This window comes from Leptidea sinapis, chromosome 18 (genome assembly GCF_905404315.1).
Source record: "Leptidea sinapis chromosome 18, ilLepSina1.1, whole genome shotgun sequence".
Taxonomy (NCBI): domain Eukaryota; kingdom Metazoa; phylum Arthropoda; class Insecta; order Lepidoptera; family Pieridae; genus Leptidea; species Leptidea sinapis.
In genome coordinates, this window is record NC_066282.1 from 8,222,217 (window position 1) to 8,240,374 (window position 18,158).

An 18,158-nucleotide genomic window follows, 5' to 3' on the forward strand; every position below is an offset into this window, starting at 1 on the left:
AAGAGGTAGTTCCAAGTGAGTTAAGAGATCAAGTAATCAACGAAAACCACTCTGACCCTAAAGCTGGACATCTTGGTGTCTTCAAAACGTACCGTCGACTTGCGTTACGCTATTTCTGGCCAGGCATGCATCAGGATGTAGTGAAATTCGTTGGTTCCTGTACTAAGTGCCTCTCGTACAAAGCTCAGAACCATTTAACATTAGGAGAAATGGGTCGCCCTAAGCAATGTAGCCGACCATTTCAAATGATTTCTATTGACCTAATGGGTCCTCTACCTGTCAGTAGAAAACAACATAGTTATATTTTAGTAGTCACGTGTTGTTTTTCAAAATTTTGTCTGATCTTCCCTTTAAGGGCTGCAACATCTACTGCTGTCACTAAGATTCTAGAAGACTCAGTTATTTTAGTTCACGGAGTCCCTCAAACCATCTTCTTGGACAATGGCAGTCAGTTTATTAGTAAAATCACCGAATCCCTTTTTAAACAATATAACATTCCCAATATATTTTATACCCCTAAATACACACCTCAAGTGAACAGTGTCGAACGTTACAACCGGACAATTATAACTTGTATTTCTACATTTGTGGAGGATGACCATCGCACTTGGGACACTTTTATTCCCAAGGTACAGTTCGCTATTAACAATTCGGTGAATGAAGCAACTGGTTTTACCCCTTCATTTTTAGTATTCGGAAGAGAATTAGTCACCTGTGGTACACACTACGTTGATAACGACCTGGGAGACGAAGTTTTATTTTTACCCAGAGATTTGTATGCTGACAATTTGGGTTGCCTTTCCAACTTATTTGGAGTCGTTCAGGCAAAACTCTGGCATGCACACCTCAAAAACTCGTCACATTATAATCTTCGTAGAAAAGCCTCTGAATTTAACGTAGGGGATATAGTTATGAAACGAGCTTACGTTTTAAGTGACAAGGACAAATATTTTAGTAAAAAGTTAGCACCAAAATTTATTAAATGTCGTGTTTTGGAAAAAAAATCTCCCTTAGTATATGTTTTAGCAGATATGTCAGGAAAGAATCTAGGTACCTGGCATATCAAAGATTTAAAATTAATAGGATTAAATAAATAATTTAGTTTTTTTTTTTTTTACTCAAGAGGATTTTATTTTAATAATAAAATCCTTTCGTAGCGAGGGGGGTATTGTAACGTTGTATTTACCATTACATACGTTATTTTACATAAAATAATGAAATAAAAATAAACTAATAACATAAAATAATAAAACTAATAAATAATAAAACGTAAACACTTTTGTGCGCGAGCGTAGGCGAGTTTTTTGCTGTTCATAAAAAATGCATGGCTCGCTCGCGTCACCCGTCGCCCGGCTATCGCCATACCACGGCTGCGCTCGGTAATAGCAACACGTCAATATATTATGTGCAGTGACTTATCACGTTTGCCGTAAAATACCTAGTTATATAATTTTTTTAATCACCGGTTGACAACTTAACATAATATAAAAATAAGTTTCAAGGATTATCGTCACCCCGATAGGGTAAGTGTTGGACACGTGTTAATATTATTTGAGTACTTGTAAAACTTTGAAGTAGTTATTTAAAATGTAGTATTTTAGCAAACATTTAATTTTCTTTTCAAAATTAATTATTCTTTCTTTGCTTTCGCTTCCTTTTCTTTTTTTTATTATTGTAACTCCGTTCTGATTGTGAACAACTACACCTCCTGCTTACGGCTTCACCCTTAATGATAGACACGGACGCACGTGGTTCACAATCAGCGGAGACATAAGAATGTGGTCTTAACTGTGGACATCATTCACAGGGTTCCAGGATAAGATTTTGGAACGTTAAAAGATATAATTCCACCAAGTTCCGGTGATTAGATACCCGGACACCGAGTATCGGGAATCACCTGCGACACGTCGAGTCATAACCTCCAGCTGAGGGGCCTGCACCGGCGTCTTCAACGTCAGGGGAGTACCGAGCTACAAGGACAAACTAGATCAACCAACAATACACCCTACGACCCTTGCTCAAATTGTATTTTAATTATTTTTAAATATACATCATTTAAAGGCCGGTACGGGTAGTTTCATTTAAGCCCCCCGTAACCGTAGCAACCTGGCTGGGACATGAAACCCTACGAGACTGAAGAGCTCAGATTAAGAAGTCAGCTCACCAGTACATATCTTTTTTAAAGTTACACAGTCTGTTATAGTGCAGCGATGACAAAGCTGTAGAAAGTTATATTCAAGAAACAAATATAGTGGGCTCGGTTTTCTTTTACCCGTTAATTTAATGTGGGTAAGAACTGTTTTTGACTTGACTCTTTTTTCGTGGATTGCGTAAAAAGGATTCCATATTGTGCTTGCGTATTCTAGTTGGTGCCGCACGAGGGACTTATTTAGATATGTGTTAGTGCTTTTGTCCTTAAATTACTTGGATACACGTGTATGAAGCCTAGCATGCGAAATGAGTTATTCAAAATATGATCTATATGGATGTCGAGGGTTAGTGTGCGGTCTAAATGAACACCCAGATCTTTGATGGTAGAAACTGACGTCAGCTGTTGATTGCCAAGCTTAAAGTGAATAGTGATAATATTTTTATCTCTGGTGAATATGTTTACGCTTTCTATATGCCAAGTATAGTTTATTACGTGTGCAGTATGCATCAAATACATCAAGTACAGGCACATAGTTCGACGGACAGATGGCTGTTGGGGCAGTAAAGTCCTCGAATAGCGACCACGTACCGGAATACTCAGAGTTGGCAGGCCCCCTACAAGATGGACCGACGATCTAGTCAAGATCGCCGGAATACGTTGGATGAGAGCAGCGCAGGATCGATAGTCGTGGAAATCTTTGGGGGAGGTCTTTATCCAGCAGTGCACGTCTTCCGGCTGATGATGATGATGATGAAGCATCGAGTCTGTTAAAGTCCTCCTGAATACAGATAGCATCAGATGGACGATACTAACATAAAAATCATTCAATTTCATACCCTAGGAGGGTTTTTTTGCTTTGCCGCAGACATGTAAAAATATGTTTGAACTCTCACCGTTCCACAGATCATTGGTACAGCACTTGCCAGAATTGATCTTCTTCTGCCTATTGTATCACACAGGAACCTGGTGACTAGACTGCCACACATGAAGCCAATTGGTGACAAACTCAGCATCCACGATATTTGGTTCTGAAATTATTTTTACATCTTTAAAAAAAATGTATACAGAATAACTAAAATATATTATTAAAAGGAGTCCCTTTAGGCAAGGTTCCGAAGATACTGGCAGGGTTCTTCCTTTGAATAGCTAGACTAATTCTCTGTCCGAGGTAGCTGCCAGCTCTTCGGTCTCCTGTGATGTCGACTAGCCTTTTTGATATTTCCTTAAAAATCCTTATAGCGCTAGGAGCCCACGGACCAAGGGTCTCGACACCGAATGGGACAAAATAATATTCGGAGCCTAGACCCCTGTACTTGCATACTTTAGCTTTTTCAGCCGCTTCACAAGCCGCACCAGCTCTGTTGCTGGTTCCATGTAGATGGAAAGGGGCCAGCGTGTCTGAACAGGTTGCATCCCACACCAGCACCCGGCCCATCTTTCATGGAATCATGCTCATACCGTCAAGTGTCTTGCATTTATATATATCTTTTTACAATTGTTAAAAGTAATTGTAATTATATTCTTGTAACTGAATGAACATGACCATGATAGAATACTCGAAAACTAACAATTTTTTTTTCACCTTCCTAAAACTGCAGAGGCTTAATAGCTGTTGAGCCAGCCGAAATTAGTCACTCAGACCAAAGCGGTTGTTGCTGGACAAAAAACCGTCGAATGAATTTGAACCTTGTTTTCGATCCTATAAAACATTTTGTATATTTCAAATCTTTATGCTTAGATTAAGGATTGGTAACGCATATCCTAAGAACAATAGCTTTTTTATTACGGTAACTATTAGATGCTTGTGTGCGTCATATCTTGACACTCAATGGCATCTTTCAAATTTTGTATCATGTTATTTTACATTGAAATACAAAATACATTACTGATTATATGTGATGCCAGTGTCTTTCTTATTTCTTGTAGTATTATTTTTACAAAGTTTTACTTCACAACCCGGTGTTTTAGTTTCAATTATTTGCGAACATGTGGCTCGTCAGCGTCACACATTGTTCGAGACTGACTGGAGTACACCCATTTGGGCGTAGTATTAGTTGTCGCACTTTGTGACTACGCATGCGGTATCTCGTTGGAGCGCAGCGGAGACCAATCCTTAATCTAAGCCTTTATGATTGTCATTTTAAGAATCAACCTAACTGTATTGTATAAACTGCAGCTAAATGAAATGAGAAATACAATTTTAACATCAAAAGAACAATTACAATTTCACCATAGCACCTCATTTATAACAATTGTTTCCAGAAAAAACTCACACGTTTAATGCGGATTGTATGAAACCAGAAAAAAAGATTGTAATACCAATGGGTAGCCACTGGTAGTCCTTTGCACAGGATGCCGGCTAGATTATGGCAATCTACAACTGCGCATTTTTCGAGAATCTTCTTTCCTCACACAGCCACCTTGTGGAATCAATTACCGACCAATACGACAGACACAATTTTTGACAATAAGGGATGAGATGAGCAGGACGTTCAGCTAATGGTAATTAATACGCTGTACCCATAACAATGCATTGCCGCCCAGGATTCTAGAAAAACCCAAAAAATCTGAGCGGCACTACAGTTGTAGTGCGCGTCACCTTGAGACATAAGAAGTTAGGTCTCATTTGGCCAATAATTTCACTAGCTACGGTGCCTTTCAAACCGAAACACAATGATGCTTACACATTACTGCTGCATGGCATAAATAGGCGCCATTGTGGTACCCATAATCTAGCCGGCTTCCTGTGCAAATGAGCCTCCCACGGGTAAAATCTGTCTAAATTAATCACTGGTGGTGGAATTCGGCTTCTGTAATCAACCTGGACAAGTGGTCTGATAACTCTCCAGGATATATCATGCAGGGATAATCCATATCTTTACGCAGAGATTCAATCAGATGGGAGATGAGTTAGAATCATATGCAATTAGATACTTCAATTTTATTATTTTTATAGAAAAGATTAAGATTATGTAATTAATAATAAAGTAATCCATTATTATCGAGCAATGACACACTTAAACGCTAAAAATAGCTTTGTTGGAACATTACTTTGTATAAGCGTACGTGATAAGTGTCAAGTAACGCAATGAGTCAATCAAAACAAAACGTTCGGCCACATATTATTTAGTCGTATTGCTTTCATCTCTGGTCTCGCACACCCCAGTATCAGCTCGAATCATTTGACCACGTGCAACGCAGAGCTGCTATAATTGTCGAGAATCCAGGAATCTGTGAACGGGTAGATCACTTGGTGTTGCGTAGAGAGCTCATTATATGTCTACATGGAAAGTGTTCCGATGAGCTGTATGACTTGATACCTGCTGCCGAATTCCACCTTCGCATGATACGCCACTAAATGGTATTTGTAATACAGTACGCGACTAACTAGATTATTTAGCAGTGGGAGGCTTTTTTGCACAGGAAGCCCGCTAGATTATAGGTACCACAACGGCGCCTATTTAAGCCGTGAAGCAGTAATGTGTGAACTTAACATCTTATGTCTCAAGGTGACGAGCACTACAACTGTAGTGAAGCTCAGAATTTTTGGATTTTTCTAGAATCCTGACCGAAACACAGTAATGTTTACACATTACTATGTGTAAACATTACTGTGTTTCGGTCTGAAGGGCGCCGTAGCTAGTGAAATTACTGAGCAAATGAGAGTTTACATCTTTTGTCTCAAGGGGACAAGCGCAATTGTAGTGCTGCTCGCTGCTAATTTTTGGGTTTTTCAAGAATCCTGAGCGGCGTATCAATTACCATCAGCTGAACGTCCTGTTCGTCTCGTCCCTTATTTTCAAAAAAAAACCATTGACAATGCATGTCCGAATTATCATTCGTTATAATTATCATCGGAAAAGTCCGCATATCATGATTGATAATGACCGCTAACAAAAACCTTTTAACTAGTTAAAAAGTGTAATAAATAATTAATATATTTTTTCACTGAACAAATGTTATAACTATTTTTACAATACTATGACTATATAAAATTAAAACTATCATTACTGGGAAGCGTACCAAGAATACTGGCAGCATTACCGCGTTGGATAGCAAGGCTGATCCGTTGACCGAAATAGCTGCCAGTGCTTGGGTTTCCAGTAGCCTTATTGAGGGGCGAAGATAGTATTTTGAACATTCTCCGCGCCTCTGGGCCCCACGGGTCAAGTGTCTCGACACCAAACGACACAAAAATGTATGACTTACTGAGACCAACACATTTGCGACGCTTGCTGTCTTCGGCAGTCGAAGCAACAGCCCCAGCACCAACTGACGTAACTTGGACATGAGAAGGAGCCAGAGTGTCGACGCAAGTAGCGTCCCACACCAGCGCCCTTCCCCGTGCCCAAGCCACCAGCGTCATTCCATCAGGACGCATGCCATAGCGGCGGGTAATATCAAAACAACTGGTATATTAAGAGCAGCAAATGCCCTGTGGACTGACTTTAATAATGCTGGCGTGACGTCTGATACGGCCTGCCAATTTTAAGCAGGATAACCCATCTTTTTTCACTTAATTTTTATATTACCACCCCTATATTAATAAAATAATAATAGCGTATTAGATAATTTCTGTGTATATTAAAAAGTTTAGACTACCGATTCATACGGACATCGCACGTCGTCACATACTGAACCAAAATTAAACATTGAAAGTGCTAATATAATTTTTGTTCACGCCTTACCTATCGACATGGATACAAACAACCAAAATGAAGCACTAAAAGAAGCCATATTTGTATTCATTTAAACGATCGTATATATTAGATTAACATAATAATAGAACAATGGCGTACGTGATTGATATCGATGTCTGTTTCATTGTTCAACAGTTTGGGCATAACTGGCGTGGTCCATGCTGATGACATGCCCAACGTAGCTGTGGCCAGTGATACTGAAAGATATGAGAAGAAGATATCAACAAATAAGAAAAAAAAAGTTTATTTCAAATAAGTACCTACCATCTAACAAAAATCTAATAACTATGTTTTGCTATGTTCCTCCACAGTGCGGTATTCAAGGAACTTGTACTTGTAATTTGTATAACAGTGGGAGGCTCCTTTGCACAGGATGCCGGCGTAAGCAGTAATATGAAAGCATTACTGTGTTTGGTCAGAATCTTTGGGTCTTTCAAGAATCCTGAGCGGCACAGCATTGTAATGGGCAGGGCGTATCAATTACCATCAGTTGAACGCCCTGCACGACTAGTCCTTTATTGTCATAAAATAAAAAAACTTTCTTCCACGCACTATCAAGCTGTGAGCTTCCTTATGTGGTGTTTGCAGGTCTTCAAAAAAAACGCGTACTCTTTTTGAAAAGGCCCTCAACGCTTTTGTGATTCCTCTGGTGTAGCAAGAGCATGTGCGCGGAGGTGATCACTTACCATCAGGTGACCAATACGGTCGTTTATCTTCCATAAAAAAAACTACGTTAGTAAATCCTTGTACATATTTATAGACTTTTTAGATAGATCGTCCCTTGTTGTCTCGTCCCTTATTATCATAAAAAAACTGCTCTGCAGAGCAGCGAAGCAGGCAGACTTATGTAAGATTATGGCATGGAATCTTCAGAGCAACAGGACTCCAATATCTTTCTTAGCGGTGTATTAGTAAAGTATTCCTACTTGTAACAAATATATCCTCGAGTATTTATAAATCCCAACCATTTTGGAAGACGCTAAAAAGCCTCGGTGCCATAAACGTAAAAGAAGAACCGTCGACTCTTACTAGAGAGCCCCCAGTTCAATATACGTTTTAAGTTATAAGGAAGTGCCGAAGTGATCCCATACCATCAAGTGATCCGTGTGAACGAACGTTGGTCTTCCTCTTCAAAAAAAAAGACCGAAATAAGAAAGGCATTCACCCCTGCAGTCAAATATGATTAAATGACTCTAGGAAGTAACTCTGCTGGCCGAATACGACGTGCCACGGACGTGGCCCTAACTCGTCTCACCTTATCTTCGTTTTGGCACATAATCACCTAACAAAAGCTATAAAGCGGGTATAGACCTATTTCCAGCGTGGTGAATGACATTAAATATAAGCAGATGTAGAGAATTGTGCTTAGAAATGTTGGATGACTAAGCTTATCTGGTGTTTGTTGGTTCTCCCTCGATCAATGATGAGATAAAAGTTTACTAACGCCATCTTTTAAAGATCACCACGAAAATAACACCATCTTAACATAAAAAAAAATGCAGCAATACAGGATTCCAAATCGATACGACTTAGAGACCTTCAAGCTAAGAGAATCTCCTCCAATAACGTGTAATGTTTGGAAAGCAAATCTTATCTAAGTAGAAAATTTCAGTCAAAATTAATACCAAAGTAAAATGAATCCGATATTCATAAAAACAAAATTAGAATTGCTCGTTATAATATGTATCAATTTAACATGAAGTGAGCCTTATATATTTATAACTAGCTAACCTGGCAAATGTTGTTTTGCCATATAAACTACTAGCTGACTCGTCAGACGTTATTCTGTAGATAATAAAAAAATACTGTTGTATAGGAATTTGCCAATAATATTTCAAAACATCAAGAAATATTTCGTAAAAATGCTCCCTGTTGTTATAATGAAATTCTTTCACAGCGGAACTGTCAAACCGTGCGTCACTAAATTCTCTCATAGAAAATATGTCCATACAAAACAAATATTGAAAATAAAAATAATTATGGGTTCCAAATCGAAATAAAAACTATCCTATCTCTCAAGTTGGACCAAACTGCACTCCATGAAGTAATCCCCATTAAAATCCGTTCATTAGTTTAGGAGTCCATCGCGGACAAACAACGTGTCACGTAATTTATATATATTAAGATATATGTAAACCTTCCTTGAGCTTCAACGAATCTATTACACAATATTTCATTGAGATCGGTCGAATAGTTTAGGAGTTATTAGGGAACATACAAACATACATTCTCTTTTTTATATATAGATAGATTATTATTATAATTCTTTTCGTGGCGTTTTTAAATGCGATACGAATTTTCGTAAAAGCGCATGAATACTAAAAAGTTGTTAGGTGAATCTTGCGATTCATCATTTTTCACAATTACGAAAAAACTACTTTAAATATGTTATTATATAAAAACAAGGAGCCCAAAAAGTAATAATTTGTATTTTTTACAACATTTTGGAGTTGGTGCCGAGTTATACATACAATACACCGTTCGCAGAGTGATCGTGAAGTTCGGTGAAATAATAATTATAAATGATGTTACAGGCGACGGTGATCACCTAATATTAAGCAAGATTTCTATGGTGACTGAGATAAATATAGAAAAGTAGTCACTAAGGTAAAGTTATCACCTCTACTAATGCAGCTTTATTCGCGTAAATAAATATTAGATACTTACCAGCACCAGCGATAAAATATTGAAGTCCTCTTCCTTTATCCATATTATAATATCTAAAAATATAAAAGCGCACATTTAATAATTGTTGTTGACAAGAATGCACATACCACAACTTCACATTCTAATTAATCCCTAATAAAGATACATTTATTCATATTCAGCCAGTTTATATTACCGTACAAACTAGTTCCTTACCTTAAAACTCAAGTTGTTTTTTTTTAATATTATTTAATACTCGACAATGATTAGCAGATTGTTAGTAGCGTCCTGTTTGCATGATAAACTAAACATTACTGACTACTGTTCAACGGTATTCAGTATTCAAGTCATCTATGAAATATTCGTTGTTGCCACTTATGAGTTATGAGTTGTGACTGCCTGTTGGTACTTGAGAACAGTACCCATTCAGTTATTAGAAATATATTTATGTTAAAACTGTTTGTATCGTATGTCTGTATACTGAGCTATTTTGAAAAACAGGACCTTTATATTGTCGGTGCTGTTAAAGTGGGCTTTGAAGGCTATTATTAGACTAGACTTAAATGCATATTAGCCTTGTCTTACTAGACTTACCCTACGTTTTTTTTATAAGAGGGGCAAACTGCAAGAGGAGGAGCGAAATGGAGGAGGAGAGAAGGAGAGGAGGGCAAGAGGCTCACGCGATGAGGAGTGGTGAGTCAGCCGCCCATGGACATCCCATGAACCAAAACCAGGGATCAAGAAATGCGTTGCCGGTCTTTAAGGTGAGAGTATGGTATTTTCTTGAAGGTCCCTAAGTCGTATCGTTTCGGGAAAACAGCAGCCGGTAATTGATTCCACAAAGTGGCTGTACGAGGCAAGAAATTTCTTGAAAAATGTGCGGTTGTGAAATGCCAGAACTCAACGTGATGCGACATTTTGGCGTAATGTCCGTTGGTGGTATTCGGCTGCTGGTGTCAGCCCAAACAACTCTGAGTACACCCCGTGATAAATGCGGTAGAAGATGCTGAGAGAACCCACTTCTCTACGACAAAGAATCACGCCGATCGTAGATGACTTGATCGTCTATGATTCGAGCCGCTCTTCGTTGTATGCGGTCAAATGGGAGAAGCTGCTACTGGAGCGCCTGCCCAGAGACGCTCAAATTAAAATTCAAATATTTTTATTCAAAATAGGATTTTAAATCACTTATTCACATTACACTACCCATTCGAAATAGTATGCCAGAGAAGATCGGGCGCAAGAAACTCAGCCGGCTTTTTTTTTGTTAATTTAATTACAATATTATGAAGTATGATAAAATAGAACCGATAATTAAATAGCCTTAGGCTGTTCGCTCCATTCCCAGTCTGTGGTATCATTAGAAAAATCATTAATGTTGTAGTAACCTATATCACACAAATGTATTTTAACAATTCTTTTAAATTTGGTAACACATTTGTTTTGTACATTTTCTAGGATCATGTTGTAAAAACATCACCCAGTTTTACGGTTAGTAATATAAATAAATATTATTATGATTGTCGCAGTTTCTAGAAAATTTGTTAATGTTCTTATGAACATAAAACATAAAGAACATTATCAACAATATATTGAGATGGATCTCAAAAATGTTTATTTCTTTAAATTGTTCTCTTAATGATTCTCTAGGCTTCTCTCCGCTTCTGCAGCACAAAGATTGGTATTAATATCGGCTGAGAACAGTAATCCATTTGAGGCTGAATTTGGGCCTTTTATACTTGCAGGCAGTGGCTTGAAGTGAAGTAATGTCTCGCCTTAATGAGTACACCAAGCCTTATAGAGGCCAATTTCTTTTAAAAGTGTCCACGAAACTGAACGTTGGTCGATATATCGACACCAAGTATGCCGATACTTGCTGTGGCAGTTAGAGGAATGATCTCAAATCCAGGGGATACGAGAAAGGAATACTTTTTCATCATAGGATTGCTATCCTTTATGCAATTGTATAATATTTACATAAATATAACGATTTACAAGTTTTATCAATATTTATCAGTAGCTAGGATAGTTTGTGATGGATAAGATATTTTAATTAAGTCAATTCTGGGGACAAATAAAATATATTTTAGGGTACACAAAGTATATATTATAATATTACAATTTATATATAAAGCTCCTGTTAGGAAACAGTGGTGGATCCGCGACAAGGTGATGTGAAGCAATCAAATTATATTATGGTAGATACTCTACAAAACACCTATGCCATGGCATATGATATGTGGCATATAAAACATGTGTCAACCCATTAAAAAAATCTCGTCATTTGCATACATTTCAATAAAACACACAAGCTAACTCTATTTCTGCTTGCTCATACATTCTCGAAACTGTAATCCGATCGCGCACGTGTGCATAATACAAAGAATATAAGATAATAGTATAAGTTATATTAAGCCATTTTGCGGCGGCGGCCTTCTGCCGCGGCTCCGCTCTCGCCTCGACACGTTGTGCGTGCGACACAAGCACATCTCACCTATAACTATGTATGTAATTATACAAACCTACCTTGGCTGACATGGACTCCAAAAATAAAAAGAACATAACGTAACAAGAACTAGATTAGTTAATTAGATTGTATAAAAAGACGCAATTACTTTCATTGTTTTAGTGCATATTATATCTATTGTTTTGGAACAGTTTTTTCGAGGTTGGTTGTTTTTTGTTGGATTTTTTTAGTGCTTCTATAGTACTCTAACTAATTTCTCTAAATAATTATAGACCTGCTAAATTTTGCAATGCAGCAATGAACGTAAGCACATTGCTATTTGATTAAAAAAAAATTTGAAATTCTGCCACAGGTAACTTAGTAACTTACTGTAAGTTAGTAAGTTCCATTGATCATCATATTCGACTACGACAGGTACTTGACCATAATGACGTTACTTAAGGCTGAAGAATCTGCTAATTTGCCCTTAAGAATTGAAGAGTTCCCTTAGGTTGTCATGGATCCCATAGTCAGAACCTCACATAACTCTTATCAAACTACCCTTGAAGTACATCCTTTCCAATAAAAGAGAATAATCGAAATCGTTTGACGTGATATTGAGTTATTCGTCCATTTGTCGCGCATTTTAATGCAAATTCAAGAATTATATAGTTTTCTCATGGATGTCACCGTCAGATCAATCTAGTCAAAGGCTAGATCGCTTAAATATTCAGCTGTGGAGTAGTAAGATTTACGACAGAGCCATTTTTTCATAAAACATTTACATTTATTTATAGATAATGCCTGAACAGTGGCTGGGACTTTAATATAAAAGTGTATACATTTACCCTTAAAGCTTTTATATTGTATTTTTTGAAGCTTACTAGAATTAGTTACAAGCAATCCCTTATTTTTAGTGTTATAATAATTACCTAAACTTACTATTTACAGCAAAAAGGTGACGATTTTGTGAATGTGTATGAAATTTTCACAAATGTACTGACAATAAACAATCATTTATTGTGTAACTGTACAAATATTTGCTATCTAGTTGACCCGACAGACGTTATTCTGTTCTTAATAAAAAACTGGTGGTGGATTGTAAAATCCGGCGGTTTTTAGCTGACCTCTACTCGGCGAAAGGAGTATTGATACCAAATTTCAAGTCTCTACGCCTTATGGTTCCAGAGATATCGTGATGAGTCAATATATAGGTGGAAATCTCTTATACATATCTATATATATAAAAGAAAATCGTGTTAGTTACACTATTTATAACTCAAGAACGGCTTTACCGATATGGCTGAAAATTGGTGAGGAAAGCTTAGAGGAAAGCTTAGAGCCAGGAGACGGACATAGGATATAATAAATCATAAAATATCAAAAAAATTACAAAAAAAATATTATTATAAAAAAAACTATTTTCTGATACATTTTGTATGGATGATGACATCTCGAGAATAGAAAGAATTCAAAAAAGTATTTTGTTAGTTTCACGCTACATGAGTTATAAAATACAACTGACAAGACATTATTCAAGTTGACCGGTTGGTGTGTTTGTTTCGAGTTTCTATTAGCTTTTTGTGCCGATATTATCGTTAACAATGTCACGACCAAGACGATCAAATTATTCCCGACAAAGACGTATTGCAACTAGGATCCGAAATATTGCGAATGAAAGGACTGAAGAAGAACAAGAAATTGCAGGTGAAAAGAACCGCGTTAGTATGGATCGTCTTCGTTCTATGAATCACAAGAGCAAAGCGTAGCAGCCCGTATAACGGATCGGCTGACAATACGAAATCGTCCAGTAAAACCTCAGAGATCAACAACTTATAGATAATTTTCGACGCACAAGAAGAAGTACTGATTTGAATCGAGCAGCGTTTCGATACGATTGCAGTACTTATACTGTACTGACTACAGTAAAGTGCAAGCAGTACTAACTGCTTGCATACTAGCTTTCGCATTGGGCCGATGGACGTTGTTTGCGAGTATTCTGCGGAGAAACGCTGCCATGTTTCCAAATGACCTCATTTGGGGCAGACATTGAATTGTGCTGCCATGTTCTAGAAAACACTCAAAAATACAATGTTTGTTTCCAAATGACCTCATTTGGGGCAGACATCTAAGAACGAGGATTTAATCCGGCATTCAAGATATTTATTTATTTACATACTTACACACAATACAGTAAAATAATAACATACGTACTATACTTATTCCTATGTATTGTGTATGCTAATTCTAAAAAAAGTGTTTATAAATCAGTAATACGGGTTTTGCTTTTGATATTGTAGATATAAGGACAGATTCACGATTCAAGATGCGCAGCTTAAATTTTTACATATACTTCTTGGGCAACATGGACAAATAACTTGATCGATGTCAAGAGATCAATGCAGCAATGATAATAGCAATTCTTCAGATCTTCAGCAACTACTTTATGAACATTTTGCATGACGAGTTAGCCCCCAAATCTTTAATTTCCGATCCGTCTCGCATCCGCCCTGACCATTCAAATCTTAAGGCCAATCCTTGAAAGTTTGTGGTATGAATCAAGACAATCCATTTCCGAAGTTCAATCTTTATATATATAAGTGATTTCCACGTATATAGTCACTCATCACGATATCTCTGGAACCACTAGAGCTAAAGACTTGAAATTTGGAAGTAAAATTCTTTTCACCGAGTAGAGGTCAGCTAAAAACGGATTTTCCAAAATTCCATCCGCAAGAGTTTTTTTTTATTATAAACAGAACAACGTCTGTCGGGTCAGCTAGTATAATATATAATATCCGGACGACCGAGCCTTACTTGGATTTTTAAGAATGAACAAAACTTGAACAAAAAAAAACTAATAGGACATCTGGATTCGAACCGGGATCTTCTGCTTTGCGGATCACCCAATGTCCTATCTGAGCCATCATATTATATTCAAATCAAAATTCAAATATTTTTATTCAAAATAGGATTTAAAATCACTTATTGAACGTCAAAATCTACCACCCATTCAAAAGAGACTGCCTCAGACCTGAGAAGAATGGGCGCAAGAAACTCAGCGGGCTTTTTTTTGTTAATATAAAATATGGATTACAATGTAATATCGTACAATAAACATTTACAATTAAAGAGCCTAAGGGTGTTCGCTATATTCCCAGTCCGTGGTGTCATTAAGAAAATCGTTTATGCTATAATAACCTTTCCCACACAAACGTTTTTTAACAATTATTTTAAATTTCGTAACACATTTGTTTTGTACATTTTCTGGGATCATATTGTAGAAGCATATACATCGCCCAACAAAAGACTTACTAACTCGACCCAACCGAGTAGTAGGTATAACAAATTTATGTTTGTTCCTCGTGTTAACATTATGAATGTCACAGTTTCTAGAAAATTCATCAATGTGCTTATGAACAGACAAAACATTATCTTTATACTATGAAAATAACTAAAGTATACTAATCTCGCCGTATCTATGTCAGTTAACCGTCTAATTTTCTTAACCGCATATGCTGCAGAACTAACCCTATTCGCCAATCCTTCAATATGGGGGCCTGCACTGCAATTTGGAATCAAGAGTAATGCCAAGAAATATAGCAGATTCCACTGGTTTTACCACCTCTCCATTTCATAAAATAGTCGCATCTACATTATTGACATTTGGCGCGGTGAATTTAATATATTTGGTTTTATGATTATTTTAACAATAAGTTATTGGCGCTAAACCAGTACACGATGTCAGTTTGTTTGTTTACTTCGTCATATAAAACTTGGCTTCGTTTCACTTTGAATATAAGTGAAGTGTCATCCGCAAACAATACCACCTTGTGTTTTTTTTCTACAAGGTTAGGTAGATCATTTATATAAATTAGGAAGAGGAAGGGTCCAAGATTAGACCCTTGTGGTACCCCCATATAGTCTTGTATATAGTGGCGAACTTTACCTTTTGTTTTCTAATATTATTGTAGCGATTTCTCATTCAAACACGATTATAGATTATTTCATGAACATTTCATTTACGGCTGTTCCCAATATACTATCTACAGATAGAGATAAGTTACTACCTTCTACTGTCGCTGTCAATAATCTGAAGCTGTCCCAATATACCCGATTAGTCATTCTTATCGCCTTATATTGGGACGCGTGAATTGCAATTTCCATACAAACTTCTATCGCTGGTAAACTATACGTCGTCCCATTGACAGACAGCGTGTACGGATAAGGTGAGTTACCGTCGATAAGGTTATTGGGACAAAAAACGATAGTTACGATTTTTATCTCAAGTAAGAGATAGACTGTATATTGGGAACGGAATTTAATATACTGTTTATCAGCCGTATGCTTTCTGTGTTTATAAATCGAAAAACAATTCATAGAGTTTTTTTTACTATTTTTTCCTAAATATACCTATTTTATTAGGTAGATACAGTTAATAGGTATTACTCTTGTATCATTGACAATCGCCAATAAAAAGGTTGCCAAAAATGTTTGAGTGGCGTTGTATTGCATATTATACATTTACTTATATTATTACGAGTTATTATACTATATTATATTATTACGAGTCTTACATCTTTGTGCCGTTCGGTGTCGAGATACTCGGTCCGTGGGGCCCATAGGCGTGGAGATTGCTGTATAATAATTCAAATTACTATCTATATAATACAAAGTACCATCTTCGCGCCTCAACCACAAGCGCAAGCACTGACAGCTATTTCGGTCAACGGATCAGCCTAGCTATCCAACGCGGAAATGCTGCAAGTATTCTTGGCACACTTCCCCGTAATGATAGTTTTAATTTCATGCAATTAAAAGCAATTTGTTATTTTTTTAAAGTGACAACCCTCACTTCTGGGATAATATAAACAAATTAAATTTGAAAAAAAATCGAGACTCGAACGGTTGGCTCAGCGGAAGAGCGCTCGCCCGGAACGTGAAAGGTTTGGGGGTTTGAAACCGCATCATTCATAAATTTTGCTTTTAAATTTAATTTGTGTCATGTAATCATAGTAGTGTAAATATAGTTACAAGATTTGTTAAGTATTAAAATGAATAAAGTATACTTATACAATTAACATTTTAAATCATTCATTTAAATTAACACCTTATTTCGTGGCAGTAAGTCACATAACGAAAACTCTGCCTAACAGACCAGCAGGCAGAGTTTTGATTCAGTCAATTTTTGAGCGTGATCGTGAGTCTAGTTCCTTACAAACGAGTGTACGGGTCTTTACCTGGTGTTAAGTGATCACCGCCGCCCACATTATCTACCAAACAAAAGGGAATCAAAGAGCGTTTTCGGCCTTTAAAGAAGGTGTACGCGCTTTTTTGAAGGAAAACCGCACTGTAGAAGACCACCACATATCCAGTAGGTGGGGATGATATCCTAATTTGTGACGTGTCGTGCGTAGGTGGGATTCGGAAGCAGGAATCAGGTGAAACATCTCATCGAAATAAAAAATTAAGGGAGCTTAGCTGGATCAGATGTTAATGCGTCTGCCATATAGCCCCGACCTTGTCCCTTCAGATTTCCACTTGTTTCAGTCTCTTCAGAATTTCTTAGGCAGTGTCAGGTTAATATTAAAAGAGTACTGTATTTGTCGCGTTTTTTTTAATCCGGATTCCCACAATTTCTGTAGCAGCAGGATCATGTCCTACCTACAAGACGGCAAAACATTATCGAACTAAATTATTAATAGCATTATCAATAGCAGTGGATATCCGAATTGGTTTTGCCCGACAATAAACCGACCTTTTATTTTCACACCACGCACAGAACAAAAGAGTTTTTAGAGCAAGAAAACATAGAATTATTAGACCATCCATCGTACAACACCGACCTAAGCCCTAATGATTTCTATACTTTCCCTAAAATAAAGAATACATTACGTGGTCAGAGATTTTCATCACCTGAAGAAGCTGTGGACGCTTACAAAACGGCCATTTTGGAGACCCCAACTTCCGAATGGAATGGTTGCTTCAATGATTGGTTCCATCGTATTGAAAAATGTGTCAAATTCCGCCGAACTTCGAAAAGCAATAAATACATTTTTAAATAGTAATGTTTTGCACTTCCTTGATTCCCGAAATTTTCAGTGCCGCCCTCGTATTAATAATACTTTGTCTCGAAATCTCGACTGATTGCCAATTCCGCGGTCAATCTGGAAGGCAAACCCAAATTGACTTTGAAGAAACTGGATGTCATAAA

The 18,158-nt window shown here is 37.1% G+C and overlaps 1 protein-coding gene across 2 annotated transcripts in view; it reads right to left on the reverse strand.

The window, feature by feature from the left end:
• The window catches only part of LOC126969429 (facilitated trehalose transporter Tret1-like), a 44,122-nt gene that overhangs the window by 24,587 nt on the left and 1,377 nt on the right, over nucleotides 1-18,158 (reverse strand). Inside the window, exons 1-4 of one of the 2 annotated variants that reach the window (XM_050814839.1) lie at nucleotides 9,715-9,803; nucleotides 9,520-9,572; nucleotides 6,952-7,049; nucleotides 3,046-3,180 (exon numbers count right to left, since the gene is read on the reverse strand). In XM_050814839.1, coding sequence (XP_050670796.1) covers nucleotides 3,046-3,180; nucleotides 6,952-7,049; nucleotides 9,520-9,562 — 276 coding nt within the window. In that variant the 5' untranslated portion in view covers nucleotides 9,563-9,572; nucleotides 9,715-9,803. Of the gene's footprint in view, nucleotides 1-3,045; nucleotides 3,181-6,951; nucleotides 7,050-9,519; nucleotides 9,573-9,714; nucleotides 9,804-18,158 lie in introns of those variants that run through there. The other variant, XM_050814838.1, reaches the window with a different exon arrangement.